The sequence below is a fragment of the Schistocerca americana genome, chromosome 5, assembly GCF_021461395.2.
Source record: "Schistocerca americana isolate TAMUIC-IGC-003095 chromosome 5, iqSchAmer2.1, whole genome shotgun sequence".
Lineage (NCBI taxonomy): Eukaryota > Metazoa > Arthropoda > Insecta > Orthoptera > Acrididae > Schistocerca > Schistocerca americana.
This window is the reverse complement of record NC_060123.1, coordinates 221,904,114-221,931,589: the sequence shown is the minus strand read 5'-3', so window position 1 is coordinate 221,931,589 and position 27,476 is coordinate 221,904,114. Positions and strand designations below refer to the sequence as shown.

The 27,476-nt window shown below is 42.9% G+C and overlaps 1 protein-coding gene across 3 annotated transcripts in view; it reads left to right on the top strand.

Annotated features, from left to right (window-relative positions):
• Nucleotides 1-1,092: 1,092 nt before the first annotated feature.
• Nucleotides 1,093-27,476, top strand: part of LOC124616189 (DNA-directed RNA polymerases I, II, and III subunit RPABC1) — a 53,106-nt gene continuing 26,722 nt past the window's right edge. The window contains exons 1-3 of one of the 3 annotated variants that reach the window (XM_047144483.1): nt 1,093-1,326; nt 1,424-1,512; nt 19,495-19,556. In XM_047144483.1, the coding sequence (XP_047000439.1) occupies nt 1,270-1,326; nt 1,424-1,512; nt 19,495-19,556 (208 nt within the window). In that variant the 5' untranslated portion in view covers nt 1,093-1,269. The remainder of the gene's footprint in view (nt 1,327-1,423; nt 1,513-19,494; nt 19,557-27,476) is intronic. The other 2 variants (XM_047144486.1, XM_047144484.1) reach the window with 2 other exon arrangements.

Here is a 27,476-nt window from a genome sequence, read left to right as displayed (position 1 = left end):
CCAGAAGTGTGTAATGATCACGACAATTCAACACAAATATAGGTATTTCGTGCACATGTACAGAGCTGAAAAAGATATATAACTCTGATGGATTTAGTGTCATTGCATGCATCTTTGCAGTCTAAAAGGGCTATTTCAAACAAAGAACAGTAAAAAAAACTTCCTCTCATACTTCTTGCGACAAAATTTCCAAGAATAATCCCTTTCGATGATGATAATCAGCTACAAAAAATCGATGTAAAAATACAGGAAAATATTAAGAACTGAACAGAAGTGGATATGTTTTGGGTAAACATACCTAACGTAAAAAATTTATTTGGCGTGAGAGAATTCCTGGTCATAGCAAAGTTTGTGCTCTCATGTTTACTTCTTCCACTCTCAACTGCTGCAAGCGAAAGAGGTTTTAGTAAGATTAATCTTATGTAAGTGAAAAATAGGAGTAGATTCATTGCTTCCACAGTGAATGGATGTTTGCCTGTCACTCAGTGTGTGAGAAGGAGCAGCTCATGCAAAACATTTGTTCATACTGCAAACATGCGCAATAGCATTAAGGAAACGCAGTTCTATTCGCAACCATGTATTTCCAGTTCCCCTGTTTCTAACCCTCGAGAGGAGGAAGATGATGATGATCGTGCATTCCATATTTATATTGTGTAATATTTTTCTTGTTTTTGTAATTATTTGTGTAACATTTATACTATGTAATATTGACTTTTCTAATGCCTCAGATGATCTCTGAGGTCTCTACAACAATAAAAATCAATCAATCAATTTTTAAGTCTTTTCGCAAGGCAAGCAAATAATGGAGTTATTGTTGTATAATTGTATGGACCCTATTTAATGTGTGTACATGATTTCCTAATAAAAAAATTAAGAATCAATAGCATTAAAATGCGAGTAATTTAACGTGAAATAATCTGAACACGCATGTTTTCATGTGGTGTATGTACGACCTCCTAACGAAATTTACGACTTTTTCGATGCAGTTGTGCGATACAGTAATGCTGAAAGATTGGCAATGCTAGCTTGTTATTTAGGAATAGTATCTGGTGACATAGACTGCGCCAGTGCAATTTTATATTTGGTGACGCCACTTACAAAAATGTAGGGCGTGTGCGATATTTTTAGCGCATCTCGTTCAGGTGGTATGTTCATGTTGCCAGCACTGATGTCAACAGTGAAGCGTGTTGTGAATTGGGAGGAAAGACCAAAAGAGCTGGTCAGTGGGCACTGCATTATTTTTTGTCATTGCTATTGTAGGTATTTATAATGGATGACGAAGCAGAAACCTATAAATTGTGGAGGGTTAGAAAGACAGTTATGCAGGTAAAGTTTCATATTGATGGAATAGACATACCTGTTTTACTGGAAGTACGTCGTGTTATTGAAATTGCCGCTTCATTTTTAATTCTTTTTGCTGTAGTTGTGCCATGATCGTGGATATCTAGTTACTCAAGATGAATTGGACCAAACTTTGGAACAATTCAAAGAACAGTTTGGGGACAAACCGAGGTAAGAAACAATTATAACTTGCCGATAGTTTAAATTAGGTAGCAGGTTTATTTTGTGTCATATTTGCTTGTTGAAAAGTAATTCCAATTTTTCAGCATATTGCCCTCAAAATATCGTGCTTTGGCAACAAGTGATATGTTATTGGTTTAGCCTATAACATAAGTAGGTCCTTAAGTTGTTGGTAATGGTCATTGTAGTATCACCAGCGAACTGAACAAAGAAAGGCTCAGTGAAAAGCATTTAAAATAGTAGTTACGGAACAGTTTCAAAAGCAAAAACTCTGCTTTTATTTGACCTCTGTCGGTATGATAGTTAATGGTTCACTAACCTTTGTATAGTAGTGAGTTGTAAGGAGGAAAATGAAACTTAAGAGATTTTGATGATATCGTTTTTCATCCCACAGGTGTTGCATTAAGAAAACTACTAAGAGAATGTACGTGAAAAGTGCATCGAATACTTCAGTGCCTGTAAAAGATTTTACCAGTTTGTAATCAGGCTTTTCTGGGCTGTACGTGTCAAAATTTTCGAAAACTAGCACTTCTTCACATTATGGATTGTGCTTCAAGTCTGTACTGTTGTTACAGATTGCTTGCTAGTTTCTTTTTTATTTTTCTTGCTATTGTGTAAAGTTATGCCAGTTTGGGAAGCTGTTTGGTGTTTGCCACCCTCTTTAGTAGGTATTTATTAACCTGTTGTCCTAGCTCTTGTCACACTGTTTCATTTCTCGTGTGGTTTGTTTGTGAGTAACTCGATTCCAAATACTTACTGTTTTTCTAGTAAAATGAAATGCCTATTTGCCCCTGACAGAAAAATAGGGATTTAGGAAGTTTTTAGTTTGGCCACCAACATATGATGGCCTTAACTATGAACTCCAAGCATGTACAGATGATATGTGTACTTAAGATTCATTCACAGAGTATTACCAGCCCCAAAATTCTTTTTATAAATATGCATATTTTGCAGGTTGGTGACAAACACTGGGTTGTAGTTCACATCATCCTGCAGTTTCTCTTTGTCGAAGGATGTTGATTGCCAGTAGTGACATGGAAATTTCGGAGAATTGGTCCCTAATTTTATCTTTCTTTGAGATTTTTTTTCTGTTGTACGGATTTGAAGTACCTAAGACCTAGTTGGAGTAAGCACTAGATTTTTCTATTCATGTGTAACTTTAATATGTCTTGCTAATCTATTCCATCACATTGACAACTTTTCTGGGCTGGTAAAAAGGGACAGTTTGTGTGTTGTTGATGCGAAGTATGGAAGAAATTGGATTAAGTTAGGCCCAGATGAGGGGTCTGATTCCACCCATCTGATTTAACCTAGGCTATGATGTAAGTGTGTTGTATGGTGTGATGTCGTAATGGCACTGTGTTTTCGAGGGTTCGTGTTTGCATATGTCATGCTGTAAAGTTAGGTGGTGTACCCTTGTGTTGGATGTTCATGTTTTGAAGTTGTTTGTGTTAGGTATGGTAATGACTTTGTTCGGTCATTTGTTAAGTTGTGATTGCAATAGTGCGGTGCTTTTCTAGTGAGTTATTTTGATTTCATATGTTGCGGGTTAGAGGTTTATGCCTGTATTAGGTATTATTAGTCTCTTGTTTTTTCTTGTAGGCTGAAATTTGGTAGTGTATTTATGTTTTTGGTAGTACTGGGTGTGACGGAAAAGTTTACAAGTCATTTGTTGCTGGTTGCATTGGGGGAAGACATGAGTACTATAAAGTTTTTGCAGGGTTTCGCCTTGATTGCTGAGTTTATTAGTTGTCATGTTTGTCATGAACACATGAAGTTGACCAGAGTACTTGCTCTCGAACCAAGAACTTTTATATGCGGTGGTGTTGCTGTGATGTGTTTGGTGATCCCTGTGTAAAGGGACTTGGTTCAAGAAGTCTAGGTTGGACGTCAGAGAGATTGTGTTAATGACACTGTTTTTGCTATCGTTGTTCGTTTCATTTTTGTGTACATGAGACTGAAATGAGTGCTTGGAATGTTTTGGATTGGTATTCATTTTGTAGAGAATTTTGTGAGGTGTAGGGAGAAGTTGGGGAGCCTAGGGTTGTAGGGTAAGTTGACATATCATGGTTTGGTAGAAGGAAGTATGGGATGGATGGCTCTTGTGTTGATTTGGGAAACTCCAGGTAAGAATATCTACAATACCGGCAAAGACTCACATATGGATTGCTTTTACAGCCTTAGTAAACAGACGTGCACACAACATTCACATGCACACACGAGCTTGCGCGGGATAACGTGAGCGTCCGATTCCACCCCTCTGCTTTGACCAATGATGTCACCAATATGGCAGAAATGACCATTCACAACTCCCATACCACTCCTATGGCGGCATCACAGAAACATAACAAACATGAAAGTAGTTCGAAAAACCACCAGATATTCCTCCAAAAATATAATGAAACTAATGGGACAGTGGAGGAAATTTGGGGTTTTTGGGTGGGGACAAACTAACTATAAACACATGCCACTACACCAAACGACAAAAAACACTAAAATAACAAGACCCCACAACCTTTCCAAATTCAACTACACACAAAATCCACTGGAATCGATCACTTCCCTTGACCTATATAGGTCAACAGAAACAACCGATACCACACTACAAATCTCAGAAATTTCACCTCCACACTTTATCCTACCACAGAAAGAACACCTTCAAAATCAAAATTGGAATCGAACACTTCCCTTGACCTGTTATCCTTACGACATCTCCACATCCCTGGTCCGAGACGCGGGAACTTTAGTAAGCCTCGTTTCTTCACAACACACTGAACACTTCACGACTTCAGCCAACAGGTCGAATAGCTGAAGAAATTTTATTAGAGACAACACAGTGTCCCCCATCATCGCCGACAGCCGAAAACTGTTGACCTTGTCAGTCATATCCATACCTACCAAAGACATAAACAAAGCAATTTACCAAAATTCACACATGACGAACAGAAAAAGCTACAATAATGTTGAAATAAAAAAACCAAAATCATTATCTCACTGACAAATATTCAGCTGAAAGCACAGTCACCACCGATACCACACATGTGCAATGCTACAATGCAAATGATCCCCATACCCAACATAACACGCTACCCATAAACACACCACCAGAGAGAACCACCGACCGCAACAATATGCCACCTATAAACACGCCACACACACAGACTAAACCAGAAACATCACCAACACACAGCACATAAACACACCACCAGAGATCACCACTGATCACATCAAAATGACACCTACAAACACGCCAATCTCACAAACTAGACTCCGCGCCATCGTGATGTCACACACTACAACAGCCCTATGTCACGGGTCGAATTGGATGCTTCCATTCACCCGCTTGCACATGTCGTAAATACACGACTGCCAACTCTAGCGTCTTGGGTCGAAAGCTACATGTGAGTGTCTTTTAATTGTCCCTGTCTGCGACTTGACATGTCACCTTTGCGGTAAGTGGCAATTGTCTTTTCCTACATTCTTGCATTGATTTGTGGGTCTTGGAGGCTATTATGTTGGGAGGGTGATTTTCAGACATTTTTCGGGTGCTGCAGAACAGAACTGAGTGTTAGTGGTTTGACCAAGGACATACCGGGTTGTATGAATAAAATGGGGAATGTACGTTGCACTTGGAGTTTCAGAGAATATTCTCAGGTTCAGACGAATAAAATGAGTCGGTGAATATACTTCACCTGAGAAAGTTCAGTGCGAGTAAAAGGGTGAGAGAAGTTGCTCAAAATGAAGAACTTTTCCAATTTCATATGAATAAAACCAGAGATCTTTCTCACAAGCGAAAAACATTCTCTGTTTTTTGAAGTGAGATTTATGGCATACTTTGAGCTGAGTAAGTTGTGTTGTGGTTGTGTTATTGAATGATTTTAGTGAAAATGGCAGAATTTATTGTTCTTGAAAGGCAAAAAAAGATATATGTAGCATGAAGGAAGATGGAAGAAAGGAACTGTAAAAGTTTACAAAGATTTGACAGTGGAAACATCACTTCGCCGGGAATCACTTTCTTCCAGAAACTCATGAAAGAAGAGAAGGCGCTCTTTCCAACAACTGTAAAATGAAAAAAATTGTGCTATTTAGGAGATGTGGGATTTCAGGCTGGTGTAGGAGAAAACTTGGGAGTACTACATCACTGACATTCTCATATGTATTACAGCAGGTTAACAGAAAAGCACCGTTGATCAAATTTCAGTGACATAAATGTACTAAAAGCAACAAAAGTTAAGTTTCAGTCTAGATATCAGTTTTCAGGAGCAGTGGAGGCCCTCGCAATAATCAAACCTTCTGCACATGGAGACAAATAGGTTTGTCAGAAGGGCTTTCCTTCTGTAAATGTGCAGGCTACATGTGATAACAGTGAAATGTTCACTAGTGTTGATGCTTTGTGACCTGGGTCTGTACATGATCTAAGGTATGGAGAAACTTCGATGTATACCGTATATTACAGGAGAACCTCCTCCCCTGTGGGACCAGGGGTTAGAATAGGCCAGAGGTATTCTTGCCTGTTGTAAGAGGCAACTAAAAGAAGTCTCGCACATTTCGGTCTTTATGTGATGGTCCCCTGTAGCTTGTGACCCCCATTTTTCAAAATTTTCCTGAAGAGCAAGCCAATTGGGGAAGGGTGCCTTACATGGTGCATCACCTCCATCATGTATTGAGATCTTTAGCCCACTTACTCATCATGGCATTGCATTCCCGCTCATCCTCCATCTCTTGAGCGAGGACACCTTCCTGGGTGTGTTTTCCTCCGCCCAATATGCAGTTTCGTTTTCTGTGCTGACAATGATCATGGAATTCTTTGCGCCTCATATCCAGCATGGTAGCCAGTCCATTGTGGTGCAGCCGCCATGTACCCTGTTGGTTGTGGCCCCCTGACTACAAACTGATCACTCTGCTGATGCCTGCACCTTTAACTCCCCACATATGCCAAGGAGTAGATGCCCATCCTACCAGGTGGCCTTTGCTGCAGCTGGGTGGCACCCGTGGGGAGGACCCCTGGTTGGAGTGGGTGGCATCAGGGCGGATGACACACAAATGCCGGCAGTCTCTAAGCGTTCCAAGTCTCAGTACAGTGCAAGGAAGTATGATCCTACATCGTTCCCCTCCCTAACCACACCATGGGAGCAATGCCAGGCTAAGGATGGCAGTGAACGTTATTCACCCCAGTACCTCGTATGTACAAGAGCTGATGGGGACTCCTTTGTCTCGATGCAGCCTCAGTTTTTTATAGAGCATTTAGAGGACAAGTTTGGGGAGGTGGAGGGCTTTTCCTCTGCCCAGCCATGGGCATTACTCACTCGTGTCAAGCCAGGGGATGTTTCCGTTACCATCACGCCTTATAAGAGCTTAAATATGGTGCAGGGTATTATATTCCACAGGGACCTTCTTTTACAGTCTGACGAAGAGCTGTGCGCCAACTTGGATCGACGAGGAGTTCATTTCGTTTGGCACGTCCATTGGGGTCCGAGGGATAATCAGGTTGCCACCGGTGCCTTCAACTTTGCCTTCGAGGACGACACATTACCTGAGAAGGTCAAGGTGATGGTCCACTGCTGTGATGTCAAGCCAAATATGCCTCCCCCCAATGCGGTGCTTGGCCATATGTCTTCCCGCTGTACTTTCAGCATCACATGTCGAGATTGCGGACGACCATCCCATCCCAATACTCCATGTGCCCCACGTCACATCTGTGTCAACTGCGGAGAGCATCATTCCCCTTGCTAACCAGGCTGCAGGATTTACGACCATCCCATCCCAATACTCCATGTGCCCCACGTCACATCTGTGTCAACTGCGGAGAGCATCATTCCCCTTGCTAACCAGGCTGCAGGATTTTACAGTGAGAAAGGAAAATCATGGAATACAATACTCTGGACCGACTGACCTACACTAAGGCCAAGAGGAAATTTGAGCACCTACATCCTGTGGCTATGACCTTCTCTTATGTTGCCACTACGAGAACAGTTGTAGCCCCATCAGTTCCAGTCGGCTCTGAGTCAGAAGACTACACCTGTCCCCTTGATGGTGGGGGGGGGGGGGGGGGGCAACTTCCCTCCCTGTTGCTCCCGCACCACCTACCTCGGGAGCACTGTCCCTCCCCCCCACCCCCCCACCCCACTGACTGCTGTCCCTAGGAATGGGTAATGGGTCACTTCCATCCCAGGTTTATGCTCATGGGAATGATAACACCCGCAGTCCTGGAGACTGAATCAGTGAAGCTCTCCCAGTCAGAGAAACCCGAGGATCAGTGAGAGAAGTCCAGAAAGAAGACACCCAAGACCAAGGAAATTGCTGTGGCACCCACACCACCGCTGCTTACAAGCTCTGTGTCTGAGGATGATGTGAAGATTCTGGTGTCTGCTGAGGATCTACATTTCGCCAGACCCTCAGACAGTGGATATAGCCTGTTCAGGAAATAAGTCGGTGGCAGCAGGTGACCCTGAGGCATAGACTACCTGATTATTTCATGCCTTCCCAGTATCACGATCACATCATCCTCGAGTGGAATTGCGGCGGTTCTTTCCACCACCTGGCTTAGCTATGGCAACTGTTAAGCTGTACACCTGCTTTCTGCATTGCCCTCCAGGAAACCTGGTTCCCGGCAACGATGACCCCTGCTCTTGCGGCTACAGGGGATATTACAAGAACCATAGCGAATATAATAGTGTCAGGTGGATGTTGCGTCTATGTCCTGAACTTGGTATGTAGTGAACCTGTGCCCCTTCAAACTACTACTGAAGCTGTAGTTGTCAGGATACGGATGATGCAGGAAATAGCTGTGCAACGTGTATCTCCCTCCAGATGGTGCAGTATCACTGAACGTATTGGCTGCACTGATTGATCAACTCCCTAAGCCTTTCCTAATTTTGGGAGGTTTTAATGCCCAAATCCCCTTGTGAGGTAGCACCATGCTTACTGGCCGTGGCAAAGATGTCAAAAATTTACTGTCCCAACTCGACCTCTGCCTCTTAAATGGGGCCCCCCACACATTTCAGTGTGACTCATGGTAGTTACTCGGCCATTGATTTGTGAATTTGCAGCCCAGGACTCCTCCCACTATCCACTGGAGAGCACATAACGGCCTGTGTCACTCCCCCAGCATCATGCACACAGACGCCTACCCAGATGGACATTAAACAAAGCAGACTGGGTAGCTTTCACCTCTGCTGTCACTGTTGAATCTCCCCCATGTGGTGCCATGAATGTTGTGATTGAGCAGGTCACTACAACGATAATTTCTGCGGCGGAAAACGCGATCCCTCGTTCTTTATGGTGCCCCCGGTGAAAGACAGTCCCTTGGTGGTTGCCGGAAGTTGCTGAGGAGATTAAAGAGCGTTGGTGAGCTCTACAGCGACATAAGCAGCACCCTTTCTGGGAGCACCTAATAGCCTTTAAGTGGCTCTGTGCCCATGTTTGCCTGCTTATAAAACGACAGAAACAGGAGTGTTGGTAGAGGTACGTGTTGACATTGGGTGCCATACGTCACCTTCCCAAGTCTGGGTGAAGAGCAGACATCTTTTTGGGTACCAGACCCCAACAGGTGTCCCTGGCATTAAGATCAATGGCATGTTCTCTACTGATGCAAACACGATTGCTGAGCACTATGCTCGAGCCTCTGTGTCAGGGGGGGCACCCAGCCTTTCGCACCCACAAACGGTGGATGGAAAGGAAAGTCCTCTCATTCACTAGACGCCACATTGAACCCTATAACGCCACATTTACAGAGTGGGAGCTCCTCAGCACCCTTGCACATTGCCCAGACACAGCTCCTGGGCCAGATCAGATCCAAAATCAGATAATTAAACATCTCTTGTCTGACTACAAGTGATAACTCCTCGTCATCTTCAACTGGATCTGGTGCAATGGCATCTTTCCATCGCAATGGTGGGAGAGCACTATCATTACGGTGCTAAAATTCAGTAAAAATTTGCTTGATGTGGATAGCTATCGGCCATCAGCCTCACCAAAGTTCCCTGTAAGCTGCTGGAACATCTGGTGTGTCAGCAGTTGGCTTTGGTCCTGGAGTCACGTGGCCTACTGGCTCCATGTCAGGGTGGCTTCAGCCAGGGTCACTCTACCACTAATAATCTTGTGTGCCTCAAGTTTGCCATCCAAACAGCCTTTTCCAGATGCCAACACCTTGTTGCCGTCTTTTTTGATTTACAAAAAGCGTATGACACGACCTGGTGACATCATATCATTGCCACATTGTATGAGTTGGGTCTTTGAGACCCGCTCCCTATTTTTATCTAAAACTTCCTTTTGCCCCACCCTTCCATAGTGCCCCCCCCCCCCCCCCCCCCCCGCCACCCGCGACAGTTCATCTCCTGCATCAGCTGCCCAGGTCAGGGCTCACGATTGCGGTTTGCATTCGATCCCTTCTCTCCGAACTGGAGTCCTTCCCTTTACCACCGCTGCTTGAGGTCCATTCATGTACACCTCCGAAGTTTACACCACGGCCAAAGCTTTGTCTGGACCTTTTGCGTGGCCCTCAGGACTCCATTAACGCTGCCGTTCTCCACTGTCACTTCCTCTCAATTCTTGTCTTGGTCCGGGGCTCTGAAGTTGAAGTTGTTTACACTGATGGCTAGATAGCTGATGGTAATGTTGGCTTCGCCTATGTCTACGGAGGCCATTTTGAACCTCATTCCTTGCCCGCTGGCTGCAGTGTATTCACTGCAGAGCTTGTGGCCATATCTCGTGCACTTCAGTACATCCGTTCCTGTTCTGGTGAGTTGTTTCTTCTCTGTTCTGACTCCCTGAGCAGCTTACAAACTATCAACCAGTGCTACCCTGCCATCCTTTGGTGGTGAACATCCAGGAGTCCATCTCTGCTCTGGCATGGTCCTGTTGTTCACTAGTTTTTGAGTGGACCCTAGGACACATTGGAATCCCAGGCAACACAACACAGGAAAACAAATAGGGGATGAGGATTTTGAGGCACATAGTGACAATGGCAACAATCTTCCAACACTGGGAGAAGAGGAAGCAGCAAACGTACGTGTATGTTGTACAAACAGAAGACATGAAATTGTTAGTGTAATTCTTCAATTGTAGTGTGTGGGAGTTTGTTCCAAGCATTTTATAAATGAACCTAATTTGTGTATCTTTTGTTATTAAAATTATATTTACATCTTGAGATATAACAAATAACATTTTCATGAAAATAAGCATAACAAAATGCAGTGTAATGTTTTCCTCCCTCCTCTCATTGGTTTCACTTTTATCAAAAATTGTTTAACCTATAACATTTTGAAGAAGAGCATTTTGTCAGATAATACAGAAAGTAAGTGCACATATTGTTTAAAACTGGGAAAAGTTACTTGTTATGTTCCACTTCATCAAAAATTGTTTCAAAGGTGTGGTGGAGTTATTTACCGTATGTTCTAGTAAATAAGTGCCCATATTGTTTAACCTGTAGCATTTCAAAGTGCAACATTATTTGTCACATACTGCAGTAATAAGTGCACTAATTGTTCCATTCAAAATGGAACATGTTACTCTTATTATTTCAATGAAAAGACATTTGTTCTGACTCATTTATTTAAGAGGATATAGAGTTTTGGTGATGTTAAATGTAGACAAATATTTAATTTAAAAAAAATCCTTTTTAATTTTACAAATGTTGCATAGCAAATGGCAAATGCGAAGAAAATAAAATGGTTCTTTGTTGCACAAAGAAATGAAAAGCACCGCTTCTCCTCCTCTTGTATCAATCTTTGCCATTTTTTCCTGTAGAACATCCAACTGCTACATCAAAACCAGCCTCTTCAACTCTGCGTTCGATAAATTTATTGTTTCCTCCGTCTCCATGGTTAATCGCCATCATTTTGTAGCTGAAAGAGGAGACGATGCAGCTGTCATCACTTCAGAACACGTTATGTGGTTGGTCTTCAATTGCAATTAATGACATTTGCAAAAATTATTCAAGATTTAAATAGTTGATGTTGGAATTGTGGGCTTCCACAATTTTGAAATTACCCTCTGAAGAAGGCATCCTTGTTGAAGCAGAAGCCTCTATTGCTACTAAAACAAATAGAAAACATGAGAGTACTAGTGCGTGTCAAGACTCCTTTTTCTCCTTAACTAAAAAGTGTTGAGTGCTCAATGAAAAATGGGGAGGGCGGGGGGCGTACCGAGAGTCATTTGCAGTCGTTCCCGTCTAACAACTTAAAAAAAAAAAATTCTTCCCACTTTTTTAATATTGTCATCAAGGTCCCTGACTTCTTTAAATCCATTTTATACTTTAATCACGCCCTCATGCTATGCACTCTTTAAAATATTTGAGTATCTCTAATCTCTTTTCCAAAACTAAACAAGTATCATTGCTGAATTTGTCTCAAGCTATCGCCTTTTTCTTTTCTGGTGATGGGCTTTTCAGATTTTCTAATAACAGGTGGATAGTCTTTATCATACTAATAAATGCAAATTCTGTGTCTTCCATCTCGTGAGCATAACACACCCTTTCATGTCACAGCCGTAACCGCGACACACTTCGGCTGTTCAGCATAAAAATGTAAGCAACACTAAAATGAAAGAGGTTAAGTTTTAACCTCCTTGCTGAAAACGTGGTCGAGGAGGAGGAGTGGTAATGCGAAAGCACTCACTTGTCAGATAATATACTTCAAACTTTTTATTCATATGAAGCTGATGATGACTTACTCAGAGAATGGTATTTTTCTCTGAGAATCTTCGGCGGATGATCTCATTTTTATTCATATGATCCATCGAGGAGGGGACTGCTGTAGTTTCAGGTGCTTTTTCATCGTGTAGGGTTTCAAAGAGTAGGGGGTAAGAGAATTTCATTTTCAACCATAGTGTTCAGTTTAAAGATGAATCTGCTGAGGTGTGTACTGATCCGTTGTAGGAAGGGGGAAGAGATGCTGTTTCACCTTGCAGTTACAGCTGAGTCTTGCTGGCAGAAGTGTGTCCTGAATAATCAAATAATGGCTTTTGGGGGAATGAACCAGGTTGTGGGGATGGCTGGGATAGTTTGATGAGTTCTTTAGTTTCATTTCCTGATGACTGGTTCTTTTTCTAAGGTTGATGAGTTGTGGAGTGGGGGGAGGCTAGTTTTGTGTGTGGCTTTGGTTGGTAAGTATTTTCTTTTCTTGGTTTATTTGGTTCTTAATGCATTATGTATTTTATGTTGTGTGTATGTTAATTAGTCAAGTGAACCAAAAGGGTTTTGGTTTTTCAAGTTGTGTGTGGGTACCAGGTACCGGGGCTTCATTTGAGCAGTCCATTTTATAGTGACCAGTAAATGTAATAGACTCTAAACTGTCCACGAATTGACTGCTGAGCTAAACACAACTTGGGATATATCAGTGAGTAAGTCAACAAAGAGATAGCACCTGGCAGAAAACCACTTCCTTGGTTAGTAGTTGTATTTACATATGTATTATTTGAGCTTAATAAATATTTAGAAAACAATGAAATGCAATTTTATAATCCTTTCCATTTCCATAATCAGTTGGTGTTTCGAAACTATTGGAGGGTAGTGTACATACATATACATACATACATACATACATATGATCATGGGATGCTGTAGATGTGACACGTGGAGCTGCCACCAAAATCTGCTGTACACCACATGCAAGTGCAGTGTGTGACTGGCTCATAGTAATTGTTGCCCTACATACCATAAACAACTTCAGCATTGAAATGCACTAAATCAGTTAGTTTCAATAATTTAGATTGAGATTCCATAATATGGAGAAACAGGACGAAATAGTATGAAGTATTTTTTTTTCTATGAATTGTTATACTGATTTTGAGAATCAAAATAAAATTTTCTGATAATTAGCAGAATGCAACTGATGAGCTTTCTCATTTTCACATCTTGTCTGTTGCTTTGTGAAGTATTGTTACGTCTCATTCCATAATGATGTTTTCCTTTGCCCATTTTTGTTATATTCTTTTACCTTTGCCCATTTTTGTTATATTCTTTTACCATGATAGTGCAGATTGGCATTTTCATTTAGTACGAATGATTGCCAGTGGAAAAGGAAGTGGTAACTGAAGGTCTGAAACACCTTGGCTTTTATCAGTGTGACTTTGTATACTGGAACACCTCAGCATCCGAAAGGTATTTTTTAACTTTCTGTATCGGTCACTGATTTATGTGCATCTCTTGATATTTTAATTTGTGTGACATTAGCTTTACATAATTGCATATTATCAAATTTTCTGTGCCTTGAAATGGAGGCTTTTTGTCAGTGGTAATTTTCTGGAAATACACTTTGTTTTAATGCTGTTGAGATATATCACTCATAGTTGAAGGAAGTATTGAAAGCATGTCTTTTTGCATATTGCATGCTATGTTCTGTCCGAGCTGTAGCAGGTTGTGCATACAAAATTGAAAATAATTAAAATTGATGTTTACTATTATTTCTTCATTCAGTTGAACAGTGTACATGGATGTCTGCAGAAATTTATCCAAGAGGGGGCAAGATCCTCAAATTTTCTTTTTGGTTGTTACAGATGTGAGAATGTATCATGCCACTAGAACTTTTCTTAACAGAAAGTACATAAAAGTTATTATTTGTTGAACAATTTGTAGGTATCCACAAAGTGCCTTTGAGGCAGATTACTATAATACCCGATTTATAAGCACATTTCATTAGTAGACCTAAAGAAAATCTTTCTATTTCATTAATAGGAATTGGAGTGCCAAGTTTTTGATTCAGCAATCTGAAACTACATTGTTTTTTCTGGTAAAATTGAGGATATTCAGTAAGCTACTAAAACATATTTTTATTCTTATACCAATAACATTAGGGCGAGAAAGAAAACTAAAAATCAGAAATAGGAAAAAAATCTGAATGATTATAGTGATCGTTGATAGCAAAAAAAAATTGCCAGCTCAAAAATATCCCACAAATATATACCCCTCAGAGCATATTTTTCTTTTATAATGCCATCTATGGCATTTTATTTTCTAACAGAATTTTACATCTGTTTAAGTTAATGGATGTATTGCATTTTTTGTACATACTGTTATTTAATTTTGACTGGCGTAATTTAATTTGAACAAGATCAGTTTTAAAAGTAACATTATTTGCAGGAGCATCATCCGACTAGATGAATGTGGAAAACGTTCCAAAACCACTGTCAAATTGTGCAGTAAAATCAACTTTAACAGCCAAAAAATAATAAAATCCTTGTCTCTCCATTTTGACACATTATAGTGCAACCATGCCAACTGGACTGCAGGATTTGCAGCTCTACTACTGCCTGTTGTTCTTCATAGCAGCCATAAATGCTGAGAAGGTCCCACTTCCTGGACAACACATGTGTTTTGTCTTGAAATTTCACATTTTTTCCCTCTATTCTCGATGGATGCATATATGGATGTGTAGGTGAATGCATGTACAGGGTGTACATAAAGTCCGGGAACACTTTCAATTATTTATTGCACAAGAACCAAACATTCTACAGATGTCATGCTTTTTTTCATGTATACCGCCTCAGTGTAGTTTGGTAATGTGCCGATAGTCGGCACTAGTAATAAACATGACGAGTTCAGGTGTGGAGTGAGTTTTCAGTGTCTTGGAGTGTGCTACAGTTGTTCAACAGATGTTTAGAACAAAGTATGGTAAGGAGCCATCAACAAGGAAGGCCATTTACCACTGGGACAACAAATTTGTTTGCTTGTTCCCCGCAAAGAGAAGCGGATGTCCCAGTGTGAGTGAAGTGAATGTCGAGTGTGTATGAGAGCACTGTCACTGGATATTCCTACTTGGACATGTTGCAACAATGGCTGATGCCTGAAATACACACGGAGCTGCCACATCGATGGATCGGCCATGCTACAGAAGGGGACAGCTGTTTCAGGGAATGACCTCTCCGATCATCAGATCTCATTCCGTGTGACTTTTTTCTGAGGGGACACATTAAAGATCTAGTATATGTACCGCCTCTACCACGTGATGTAGCAGAGCTCCGGGAGAGAATACAGGAAACAACTGCCACAGTCAACACTGCCATACTGGGATGGATATGACAAGAATTTGATTACCATATTGACATCTGCCAGATCACTCATGGTTCGCATATTAAATATTTGTAAAAAAACTTTCAGAGTTTCTCTTCAAAATGCAATATGTATGACACCTTTACAATGTTTAGTTCTTGTGCAATAAATAATGGAAAGTGTTCCCAGATTTCATGTACATCCTGTATTGTAAGTGGTTTCTTCAGAATATACTGTTGTAGCACTGCTGTGTAGGACTAAATGTAGGCTCAGGAAGCCATCACAAGTTTTGTCCACAAACTGTAAACCAGCATTTTAGTTAAGTACTACTGTAGGGAGAGGGGCCTACATGTTTGGAATGATGACATTGTTGGCCTGGGATACTGCAGCCATGTTTAGGAAGTACTGGAAATTGGTGCCAGAATCTGCATGTACAGTGTTAGACCAGTCCTTTCCTGCAGCTCAATGAGGGCCGTATGAACAACCAGCATAGGAAAAACTGGAGACTATTTTAGAAATGTTCTGTAAAGGTTTACATCCACTTTGACTACAGGACAGCACTGATACTGACAGCATGCTAAGGTAATATGAATGAATTCCTATGAACAACCAAACAAATCCATGTTAGACACTGATTGCTGAAGTATCAGTACATTCAGTTAATTCAATACAGTACTTCCTGCAGTACTTGGTGATAATATATAAATTATTTAGTAGATTTGCAGACACTCACTGCTATAAATACTTGAGGATTTTGTAGCCAATTAAGTCTACATTCTGTCGGACTCCAGGAGGGTACCATATGTTCAGCTATGACTGTGTGCAAACCTTTTAGCATTCACACTCAGGCTTGGCATGTATAGTGATTTGACCTCTTGTTGGCTGCTGTGTGTCTACAAACAGCAGTACTGGCACTATTCTCCCAACTTTATATTTTAAACGCCAATACTATTATTAGAACAGTCACTGTTATTGTATGTATTTTAATGGGTTAAGATTTTGGCTTCATGATGCTAGTTGACAGTATTGGTGAGTTGGGAAACTATATTCCAGTAAGTCACTAAGTGAATGGTTGCAGTGTTTTGCCGGAACTGCTTTCATTCCCCTGCAAACTGATAAGAATTAAATATATGACAATTTTTTTTATGCACATTATAGAGCTAGCTGGTTCTCTGAGAGCTACAAACATGTTGTGGGTCATTCCTTCATTTGTTTTCCTTTGCTCGTGAAAATGGTTATTATCATGAACAAAATTATGCTGTCTGGCAAAGTAATTTCTTTGATGAGCTGCACCAGTACTGTCTAATGACCTGCTGTCGTTTTTTGATCATATAATTCAGCAGCGGTGTAAAGCTGCTGACAATCAAACTTCTGTGTTATTTCTGTTTCTCCAGATAGAATGTCTTGTTCACTGGTAGGTAACATTGTTCGAAGCATGAGAGCCTCAATCACAACTATAGTTCATGAATCGGTTCTGACTGCAACATCTGAGAATGGAGCCCACATCATTCAGCCATGAACTGTAGGAAAGTAAGCAGCAGACTTTGTAGTCGAGGCAACCACTTCCTGGGTATATCATTTTGGGTAGATAAGCCAGATTTAGCTGTAAGTGTTTTATTTATATGCATCACCAGTTTTGTGGGATTTTAGCTGCATCTTAAGATGCAATAAAATGAAATCATGTATGATCAAGAAAAGAGAATGGGATGACCCAGCTGTCATATTCAACAACTTTTAGCTACATAGCAGATGCCAAACATAAAATAACATAGAATGCTACCGTGATACCATGAGTAACAGTATCTGGTATCATGAGTGTGTTCAATGTTATTTTATATTTAACATCTGCTGCTTAGCGAAAAATTGCCAACTATGAACGCTGGGTGATCCCGTTCTCTTTTTTTGATTGGGACATGGCTTGATTTTATTGCACCTGATGACGCAGCTAAAATGCTGCGAAACCGGTCAAGCCTATAAATAAAGGACTTGCAGTTTTTATTTATTTAATTGTGTCAGAAACACACACTATAGCTTACAAGTTATACAACATGTTCCAAAACATGGTATTATAAGCATTACAATTACAAGTAAATGCAGCGTGACTTGCAGTTATGTGGTCACATATTTTCAAAATGTGGGCTGCACTGCCCTAATGTCCTTGGGCCACTGCAGGGGGCAGCCTATCTAGTGGAGTGATAAGTCACTTAGCAGTCAGATGTGCCAATTGCATATACCTTGTAGCCTATAAGGCCAGGAGAGCAAAATTTAAATAAAAAGTAAACAAAGCAAGAGATACTATGAACAACCTTTGTATCATGTAGATACTGTCATCAGTATTATAGAAAGGGTAGAATGTTAATCACCATGAAGATGACACATTTAGTTGCAGCCAGTTACAACATAAAGACTTCAACCATTTGAGCTTTTGGCCAAAGCCTTCTTCAGAAAAGAACACACAAAAAGCAGACTGACTGCAAGCACACACGACCACCATCTGTGGGTGCTGTGCCCAGATTGCAACTCTCACATTGAATGAAAACAGCATTTCGGAATTGAATAAACCACTCATGTAATGTACTTGTCTGATGCCACTTTTCTTATGTGTAAGGCACCAGCTAAAGTCTGAAACAGGGTACTGTCAATTGCAGCACTTTTTGTGTGTGTTGTGTAGGTTGGCAACACATTGTTTTACATTGCTAGAGGGATAATACTTTCAGGTAACCAAGAAGAACTGAGAAAATATGTTTTCAGCACCAAAATTGAAACCATTTGAAATTCGTTGCAGATTTTTATTATTTTAAGTCATGGATGATGCCCTTAAATTGCTACCACCACAGTCTTTATATTCTTATACTGCTGGAGAACTCATGATTGTGGTGGCAGGTGGATGTGAAGCATAGCTCACCCAAGGTCGAGCTTAGGTTGGAGATCAACAGGTTGTGAGTCTGCAGATCCAGTAAATGTGATGTGACAGTCATCCAGTGGTGCCAGACTAATTTGGCGCAGACCAAGGTCTGGGTTAGGCTGAAAGAGGATAGTTTGGTTGTATTTGGTGACAAGAAAAAGCTTGCCCACAGCTAATGAACAGTTAAAGCATTTATTTTGGCTGTATACCATGTGCCATATAATTGTCTCGTTTTGGTAAATTTTTCATGAACTTCTTTGGTTAATGCTTAAATTTCTTAAATGCTTAAATCAGTAGAGAGAATAAGGTGAGAGGAGGAGTTGCCATTTATGTCAAAAGTTATCACTGTGTAGAAAACTTAGCTACAAAAAAGTTTTGTCTAGAGCAACATATAGAAGCATGTGCCTGTCAACTCATTACTACAAAACACTTTACCTGATTGCTGCTCCCTCGTTGTATGCACAGTTGGTGAAACACTGACTTGCATTCTTGTCATGTCTCGCCATGGCAACTCCCAGTATTGTCCTGCAAAACTCATAACAGTTCTGGACCCTTACCTAATTGGAACTTTCAACTGTAAAAATATGGGAAGAAAGTGAAGGTGACTGACACTGATGTAGGGGAAAATGAATGTGCATAAAGCTTATAGATTTCATTAGGTGTAATGCTAGCATAAAACCTGAATGCCAGCCTTATGGAGCAAGCAATAACCCAAGAGAAAAGACGAGGAGAAAGAAACAGTTGTTACTTAGAAAACTGTTCATACATCTTGATTAATTTATCTCTAGTCTCTGCTTAATTCTGTTAGGAACAATCCCAATGATAGTATAAGAAAATAGTGCAGTGACCATTGCCAATTTTCCCTGTATCTAATATGTATAAAAGTGAAAATTAATTGTTTACTTGTATATGATTATTGTAATGAAATGTAAACAAAATACCATTTTCTGAATGCCTCTGCTCTTTGCTGTTTCCCTGTGTGTCACCTGAGGTTTGCAGCCTCACACATGAAGGAGAATAAAAATGAGGTAAAGATGTGACTTGAGTGTATCAGTAAAAGTGTTGTTCTTTCTGGTTTCAGTGAAAAAAGGCCTGCTAGAAGTGACCTGATTGTTCTTGTTGCTCATAATGATGATCCAACAGGTAAGCTGAAGACATAACATTAACTCAAACCATTATGATGATACAAAATTCATTTCTTTTAGTGAGCTCAATAGAAGTGTCACAAAATTATAGCTCTATATATAGTTATCCAGCAACATACCAGGGGTAGTTAGAAACATTTTTTAATTATCATCGTGAAGAACTAAAGACACACGGTTAATTTTTTGTTTGTTTGTAGGTAAATGAGAGCATTACTGGTACGCATAGAAATCCCCACTTCACAGTATCGTAGCAGGCTACTAAAGGAGCCAAAACAAAATGACGGAGCTTGGAGCTTACTGTTAAAGTGGTGATGGGCTGTTCCATTTTGTTCTGACTACCGCAGTGGCGTGTAAGGATACTGCGATTTGGATATTTCAATGTGTACCAAGACTGCTGTGATGTACCTGCAAACAAACAAAAAATTAATTATAACAGATAAATCTGGCTGGGATAATGATTTAGGACATATTGCTACTCACTACATAGAGCAGACAGTCAAATTGAAAAGTTCAGTCACTATATGCCCAATGATGCACGACTGCCATGCCGACCTGTAGCCACTGTCTTGCTCATGTTCAACACAGGGAAACATGCCCGCACACATTGTAGCTCCATCGCCCTGTGTACCACATTCTCTCTCTGCCAATATAATTATTCCTAGACTTTAAAACTGATCCCGCCATGTCCCTTCAAGCATGCTTGCTTTCACATTGTTTTCCTGATCTTGCCTGCACCTCATGTATATTCTTGCTCCTTAAACCCTAGTAACAGACCCCCTCCATCTTCCCCATATTCATGTCAGCATCTTACTGACCTCGCCCGATCCATTTACACCTTCCGCCTCCTCTTCTCTGATACTTACCCTCTCACCTGCACCCTCACATTTTATTGTCATTTTATTTTTATTCCAACCTGTGCCATCATTAATTATTGTCATTTTATTTTTATTTCTGTTTTTACTTTGATCTCATTTTGTTTTCATGTCAGTTTTATTTCATTTTCATCTGTTTTTTTTTATTTATTTCCTTTGGGAGTTTTTAGGCTGTTTCTACATTTTTTAGGTATTCTCAGGTGTTTTTTTATCTTTTACTGTGGATCATCGATCCTCCCACGAGCTTCAGTACAGAAGAGCCTCCCCGTCCATTTTCAGAATCTAAGTGTATTCAGGGCTAAGCGTACTTGCTTAGCTCACCCCCCCCCCCCCCCTCCCCCAAAAAACGGGCATGAACCATGAACAACTTGCAGGCTATTGTTCCACAATGACCTCTTATCTTCTCAAGTTCTGACAGTCCATAGTACTCACCAATGCAGTGCTGAAAAATAATGTAACTCAGGCCAAGTCTACTCCTGCTCTGCAATCCTGAATTCGTACATCCCATCTAGAGACTGAAACCCCCATCTAGAGACTGAAACCCGTACCATCCAGAAACTAGAGCAGCAAGCACTCATGCGACATAAAACAACTGTCCAGTCTATTCACTTCACACTCCCATCTGCAACAACTGCAGGGGCCTCCATCAAACTTTCCCCAAATCCCATAACAGCTGCCAAATGATGCCTTGCAGATGTACTACATCTGCCACACACTCTGACACTCTGTCCCATCACATTACAGATCCAAAAGCTGAAACAGGCAGACTACACAGTTACGAACGGATCCTCGAAAAGCCTCAATCGCATAGAAGTCCATTTCAAAGACCTCACCTTTGTCCTCATTCCAAAATTCAATTTAGCTGGGCTTGTCCAAGAATTTACCTCCTCCCAGTTGACATCAATCCTACCAGCCAGATTTGACCCAAAACCATTACTGAACCCTGCCTCACTCAGTGTATTCATCTACCTAACTGTGATTCATCCTCAATCTCTTGCCCCCCCTCCCCCCCCCCCCCCCCTCTCCCCCAGATATTCCTCCCGCAACCTTCTTCAGAATTTCCTAATCATAAACCTTCTCTCTCCATCATTCCCACTGATCCATCAACATAGGAACCAATCTCAAATCTCCAGAAAGAATGTGATTTACAACCTAAAAACCATCCGGACTTTATAATCCTACCTGCTGCCACTGGGCAACACTGTTGTTATGAACCTTAGGGAGTACCTGACTGAGTGCTTCCACCACCTGTCAGACATGTCTGCCTACAAGCCTTGTCACAGTGATCCCTTTCCAGGTGTCCATGTTCTCCAGTCCTGCCTGGTGGAAATCAATATAAAGGCAGGGTTCCTACAAAAGTAATATATAATGTCTGAAGCATACAGGTATTAAGTTTATTACAAAAGTAGTAGATAACCCTCCTGTGTGTCTGGCGGTTAGAATAGGCCTGTAGTATTCCTCCCTGTCATAAGAGGCGACTAAAAGGAATCTCGCACATTTCGGCCTTAATGTGATGTTCTCCTAAAGAGTTTGACCTCCACTTTTCAAAATTTTCTGTTAAGTGCATACCATTTGGGGAAGGACGCCTTACGTGGTGCATTGTAAATCCATCGTACCCTAAGATCTGGCAAACTCGCTATTGTCATGGAGTTGGACTTGCACTGAGCTTCCAGCCACTTCGGCTGCAGTGTGTTCCGGGTAGCATACTTTCCCTCCATTGTGTGCTTCCATCTTCATACTCACTATACAAATGGATATTCGACACTCAAAATCCAGCACGGTAACCAGCCCGTTGTGGTGGGGTCGTCATGTACCCTCTTGGTGGTAGTCCCCTGACTACATAGGGCTCGCACTGCTGATGCGTGAGCTGCTAACTCCACACGTGTGCTGAGGGGTAGATGCCCGTCTACGTGGGGCATCTGGACTCCCAGCAAACACCATCCTGCATGGTGGTCTTTACTGTGGCTGGATGGTGCCCGTGGGGAGAGCCCATGGTCAGAGTGGGTGGCATCAGGGCGGATGACCCACAATGAAGCAGTGTCTGTCATCTGTTGCTGGTCCTCAGCCAGCAGTCTCAAAGCATGGAAAGCATCAGTTCAATACCAGGAAGTATGATCTGAACTCGTTCCCCTCCCTGGCCACACCGTGGGAGGAACGTTAGGCTAAAGAAAGGCATGAGCCATATTCGCCTAGATTTTTAGTTTGCGCGTGATCTGATGGGGAATCTTTCGCCACCATGTTCGCCCATGTTCTTTGTTGGCGATTTAGAAGAAGAGTTTGGGGAGGTGGATGGTTTGTCCAAGATGCGTTCTGGGTCTGTCCCAATACAGACAGCATCCTCTGCCCAGCCAAGGGCGTTCCTCGCCTGCAACCATCTGGGTGATGTTCCTGTCTCCAAAACGCCCCATACGAGTCTTAACAGGGTCCAGGGTCATATCTTTCACAAAGACCTCCTTCTGCAGTCCGATGACGAGTTGTGTGCCGACCTCGAGCGACGAGGTGCTCACTTCATCTGGTGCGTATACATGGGTCTGAAGGACAATAGGATTGCCACTGGTGCCTTCATCTTGGCCTTCAAGGGGGACACCTTACCTGAAAAGGTCAAGGTGATGGTGAACAGGTGCGATGTCCAGCTATACATCCCTCCCTCTATGTGGTGCTTAAACTGCTGGAAGTTCAGTCATGTGTCTTCCAACTGTAATTTCAGCCATAGGCCTATATGCCGAAATTGTGGACGTCCTTCTCATCCTGACACTCCATGTGCTCCCCCTCCTGTCTGTGTCAGCTGGGGGGGGGGGGGGGGGGCATTCCCTTGCTCACTGGAGTGCCCAGTTTTCCAGAAGGAAAGAAAAGTAATGGAATACAAGATCCTGGACTGAATGACCTACACAGAGGCTAAGAAAAAGTTAGAGCAGTTAAACCCAGTCCGCATGGAAACTTCATAAACTGTAGCAACTGCACACATTTCACATTCCTCAGTGATGCCGCTTGTGGCTGGCCCTTTTGGCCACAAGATCACACCTGCCCTCTTAAGGGTGGAGGCTCCACCTATCACTGTTGCTTCCGTGACTTCATCTTCGGGAGCAACGCCCTCTCAACCATCGGGGCCACCGGTCCCCACATCTGAGCTGAAGGAGTTGCCCCTTCTTCGGCCCCTCTCCCATGTACGGGGCCCTTGGGGCTCTACCCTCCAAAGCCCCACACAGTGAACAAGTGCAAGTTAGCCAGTGGCTCAAGGCGCCACAGGCTGCGGTTTGAAGGGCTTCCTGCTCTTTGTCCTTACCTGATGCTGCTTTAGGGAAGCCCTCCCAGCAAGCTCCGAAAGAGCAGCGGGAGGACAAACAAAGGTCCAAGAAAAAGAAACAACCTGTTCCACCGAAAGAGGTTCCGGTGGTTCCCACACCACCACCACCACCACCACCACCACCACCACCACCACCACCCACCAGTTCTGCCTCTGAGGACGAGGTGGAGCTTCTAGTGTCCCCCGAGGTCCCGACTCTCGCTGATGCCTCCGAAGCAATGCTCCTAGCTGTTAGCCCTCCACCGGTGGCAGCAGCTGACCCTAGGGAGTAACCTGCATTCTATGTCCCTTCATGCCTTCCCAGAACCAGTGGAATTGCGTTGGTTTTTTCCACCACTTGGCTGAACTAAGACAGATTTTAAGCTCAAAACCTGCTCTCTTTATTGCCCTCCAAGAAACATGGTTCCCAGCAATGCGGACCCCTGCCCTTCGTGGCTATCGGGGGTTTTATAAAAACCGGACAGACTGTAACAAGGTATGATGTGGCATATGTCTGTACGTTCTTAAATCTGTATATTCTGAATCAGTGCCTCTTCATACAGCTTTAGAGGCTGTTGCTGTGAGGATAAGGATGACCTCGGATATTACTCTATGCAATACCTACCTATCTCTGGATGGTGAAGTATCTTTATCTTTTAACGAATTGGCTGCTCTGATCTCCCAACTATGCAGCGCATGTCCATAATTCACCTCAGGATCTTTTATTCCCAAACACAGTGGTTCATCTCCCGGAACGGCGACCTCTGTCAGGGATAACGATCGCTGTACGTGTCCGTTCCCTATTGTCAGAACTCGAGTCCTTTCCTTTACAGTGTCCCGTGCGGGTCCATAAACGTTCGCCTCCATGGTGTATGCCTCAGCCAAAATTACAGCTGGATCTATCACATTTCCATAAGGACTCCGTTCCTCCTGAGGCACTCCTCCGTCACTTCTTATCGATCCTTGACGCGTCCCAGGGTTCTGAAGTCATCTACACCGATAGCTCGCTGGTTGATTGTGGCGTAGGCTTTGCCTATGCTCACTCGGCACATATCAAACAATACTCCTTGCCGGATGGCTCCAGTGTCTTCACTGCCAAGCTGGTGACCATATCTCGTGCCGTTCAGCACATTCGTTCCTGCCCCAGTGTGTCCTACCTGGTCTGCAGTGATTCGATGAGTGGTTTACAGGCCATTGATCAGTGCTACCCACGCCATCCTCTAGTAGCAACTATCCAGGGGTCAGTTTATGCACTCGAACGGTCTGGTCATTCAGTGGTCTTTGTATGGACCCCGGGCCACGTCGGAATTCCAGGAAATTAGCTCGTTGACCGGCTGGCCAAACAGGCCTCTCGTAAGCCGCCTCTGGAGATTGGTCTACCCAAACCTGACCTCTGATTGGTGTTCCTCCACAAAGTTTTTGGGATTTGGGATGCTGAACGGCACAACTTAGTTATGCTCAATAAACTTCACACCATCAAGGAGAGCACATATGAGTGGAAGTCTTCTCTGCAGGCTTCTCGCAGGGGCTCTGTGGTCCTCTGCCGCCTGCGCATCAGCCACACTTGGCTGACACATGGGTATCTTCTCCGGCGTGAGGCTCCACCATGTTGTTGCTGCAGTTCCTGTTTGACAGTAGTCCACATTTTGTTGGACTGTCCACATCTGACCATTGTAAGACGGAATTTTGATCTTTCTGACACACTTCCTTCGATTTTAGGAGACGATGCCTCGACGGCTAACTTGGTTTTACGTTTTCTACGTGATGCCCATTTTTATTATTCGGTTTAAGCTTTAGTTCCTGTCATTTGTCTCCCTGTGCTTACTACCCTAGTACTTTTAAGTTGGAGATTCTAATGTGTTGCAGAGTGGCTGGCTCATCTTTTTTATCCTCGTGATCAGCCAGCCCAGGACATCTGCTCTACTGTTTTAAGCTCTTCTCTCTGTTTCTTGCGTGTCTGTGCTTCTCTTGTCTTCTGTTGCCCCCAGTGTTTTCAGCTTCGTGTTTTTTTTCATCCATCTAGAATTCCTGTGGTGTGTATTGTTTGTCTTAAGTTTTCTCCCATGGACTTGGTTCAATGGAACAAGGGACCGATGACCACACAGTTTGGTCCCTTTAGAAATAAAACCAACCAACCGACTGACCTACACTGAGGCTTAAGAGGAAATATGAACGACTCCATCCTGTACGAATGACTTCCTCTTATGCAACCACTACGCCAACAATGATAGCCCCATCAATTCAGCGAATTCCAGTCGGCTCCCCGAGCCATAAGACAACACCTGCTATCTTGACTGTGGGGGATACTGCCCTCCCTGTTGCTTCTGCGCCACCTACTTCGGGAGCAACACCCCACCCATCAGGGACATCCATACCCACTTCTAAGCCAGAGAAGCGTCCAACTTCTGCAGCTCCTCTCGCTTCGTAGGGGTTCCTTGGGTCCCTTCCTTCCCCGGTTTCCACCAGTGGGAAGGATGACGCCTGCCAGTGGTGTAAGTGCCCACAAGCAGCTGGTCGTAGGGCTTCACGATCCTCCTCAGTCCCAGAGACTGAATCAGTGAAACCCTCCCAGGCAGTGAAACCCAAGGAGCAGCAATAAAAGTCCAAGAAGAACACCTCTAACACAAAGAAACTTGTGGTGGCGCCCACCCCACCACAACCTACAATCTCTGCGTCTGAGGGTGGGGTGGAGATTCTGGCGGCTGCTGAGGACCTAGATTTTGCCAGACCCTCAGACACCATGGAAGTTGATTGCACAGGTACTCAATCGGTGGCAGCAGGTGATCCAAAGACGTTATCTGCCTCCTCAGTTGCTTCACGCCAGTGGAATTGCAGCGGTTTGTTCCACCACCTTGCTGAGCTCCGACAACTTCTCAGTCTTCTTTCTTCTGCATTGCTCTCCAGGAAACTTTGTTTCCGGTGATGCGAACCTCTGCCCTCCGTGGTTATCGGGGTTATTATAAGAATCAGGCAGCTTATGAGAGGGTGTCTGGAGTCTGTGTCTACACCCTTAACTCTCTTTACAGCGAGTGTGTCCCTCTTCAAACACCTTTATAGGCTGTCTCTGTTTGGGTGTGGATGCCTCAGGCTGTTACTGTCTGCGTCTCTTATCTTCCACGGGATGGTGATGTCCCACAGCATGCATTGGCTACGTTGATAGCCCAATTGCCGCCACCTGTTCTGTTACTGGGTGACTTTAATGCCCATAATCTTTTGTGGGGTGGATTTGTGACAACAGGCCGAGGCACTGTCGTTGAGCAAGTGTTGGAACAGCTCGACCTTTTTCTTTTAAATAATGGTGCCTCCACACATTTCAGTGTGGTGCATGGCATGTACTCAGCCATCGACCTTTTGCTCTGCAGCCCTGGCCTTCTACCGTTTGTCCAATGGAGTGTGCATGACGACTTGTGCGGTAGTGACCATTTTCCAATGTTTCTGTCACTGCCCCAGCGTCACTCACCTGGGTGCCTCCCCAGGTGTGCTTTGAATAAGGCTGACTGGGACTTGTTCACCTCCATTGCCACTCTTGAGCCTCTTTGTCATGGCAACATTGATGTGGTGGTTCACACAATCACCACCTGCATCATTTATGCCGCGGAATCTGCAATTCCCTGTTTTTCCGGGTCCTCTCGGCGGAAGACTGCCTTGGTGGTCACCGGAAATCACTGAGGTGATTAGAGATCGTACGTGGGCCCCTCCAGCGTCATAAGTGGCACCCATCATTGGAACACTTCATTACCTGTAAACAGCTGCGTGCCCGATC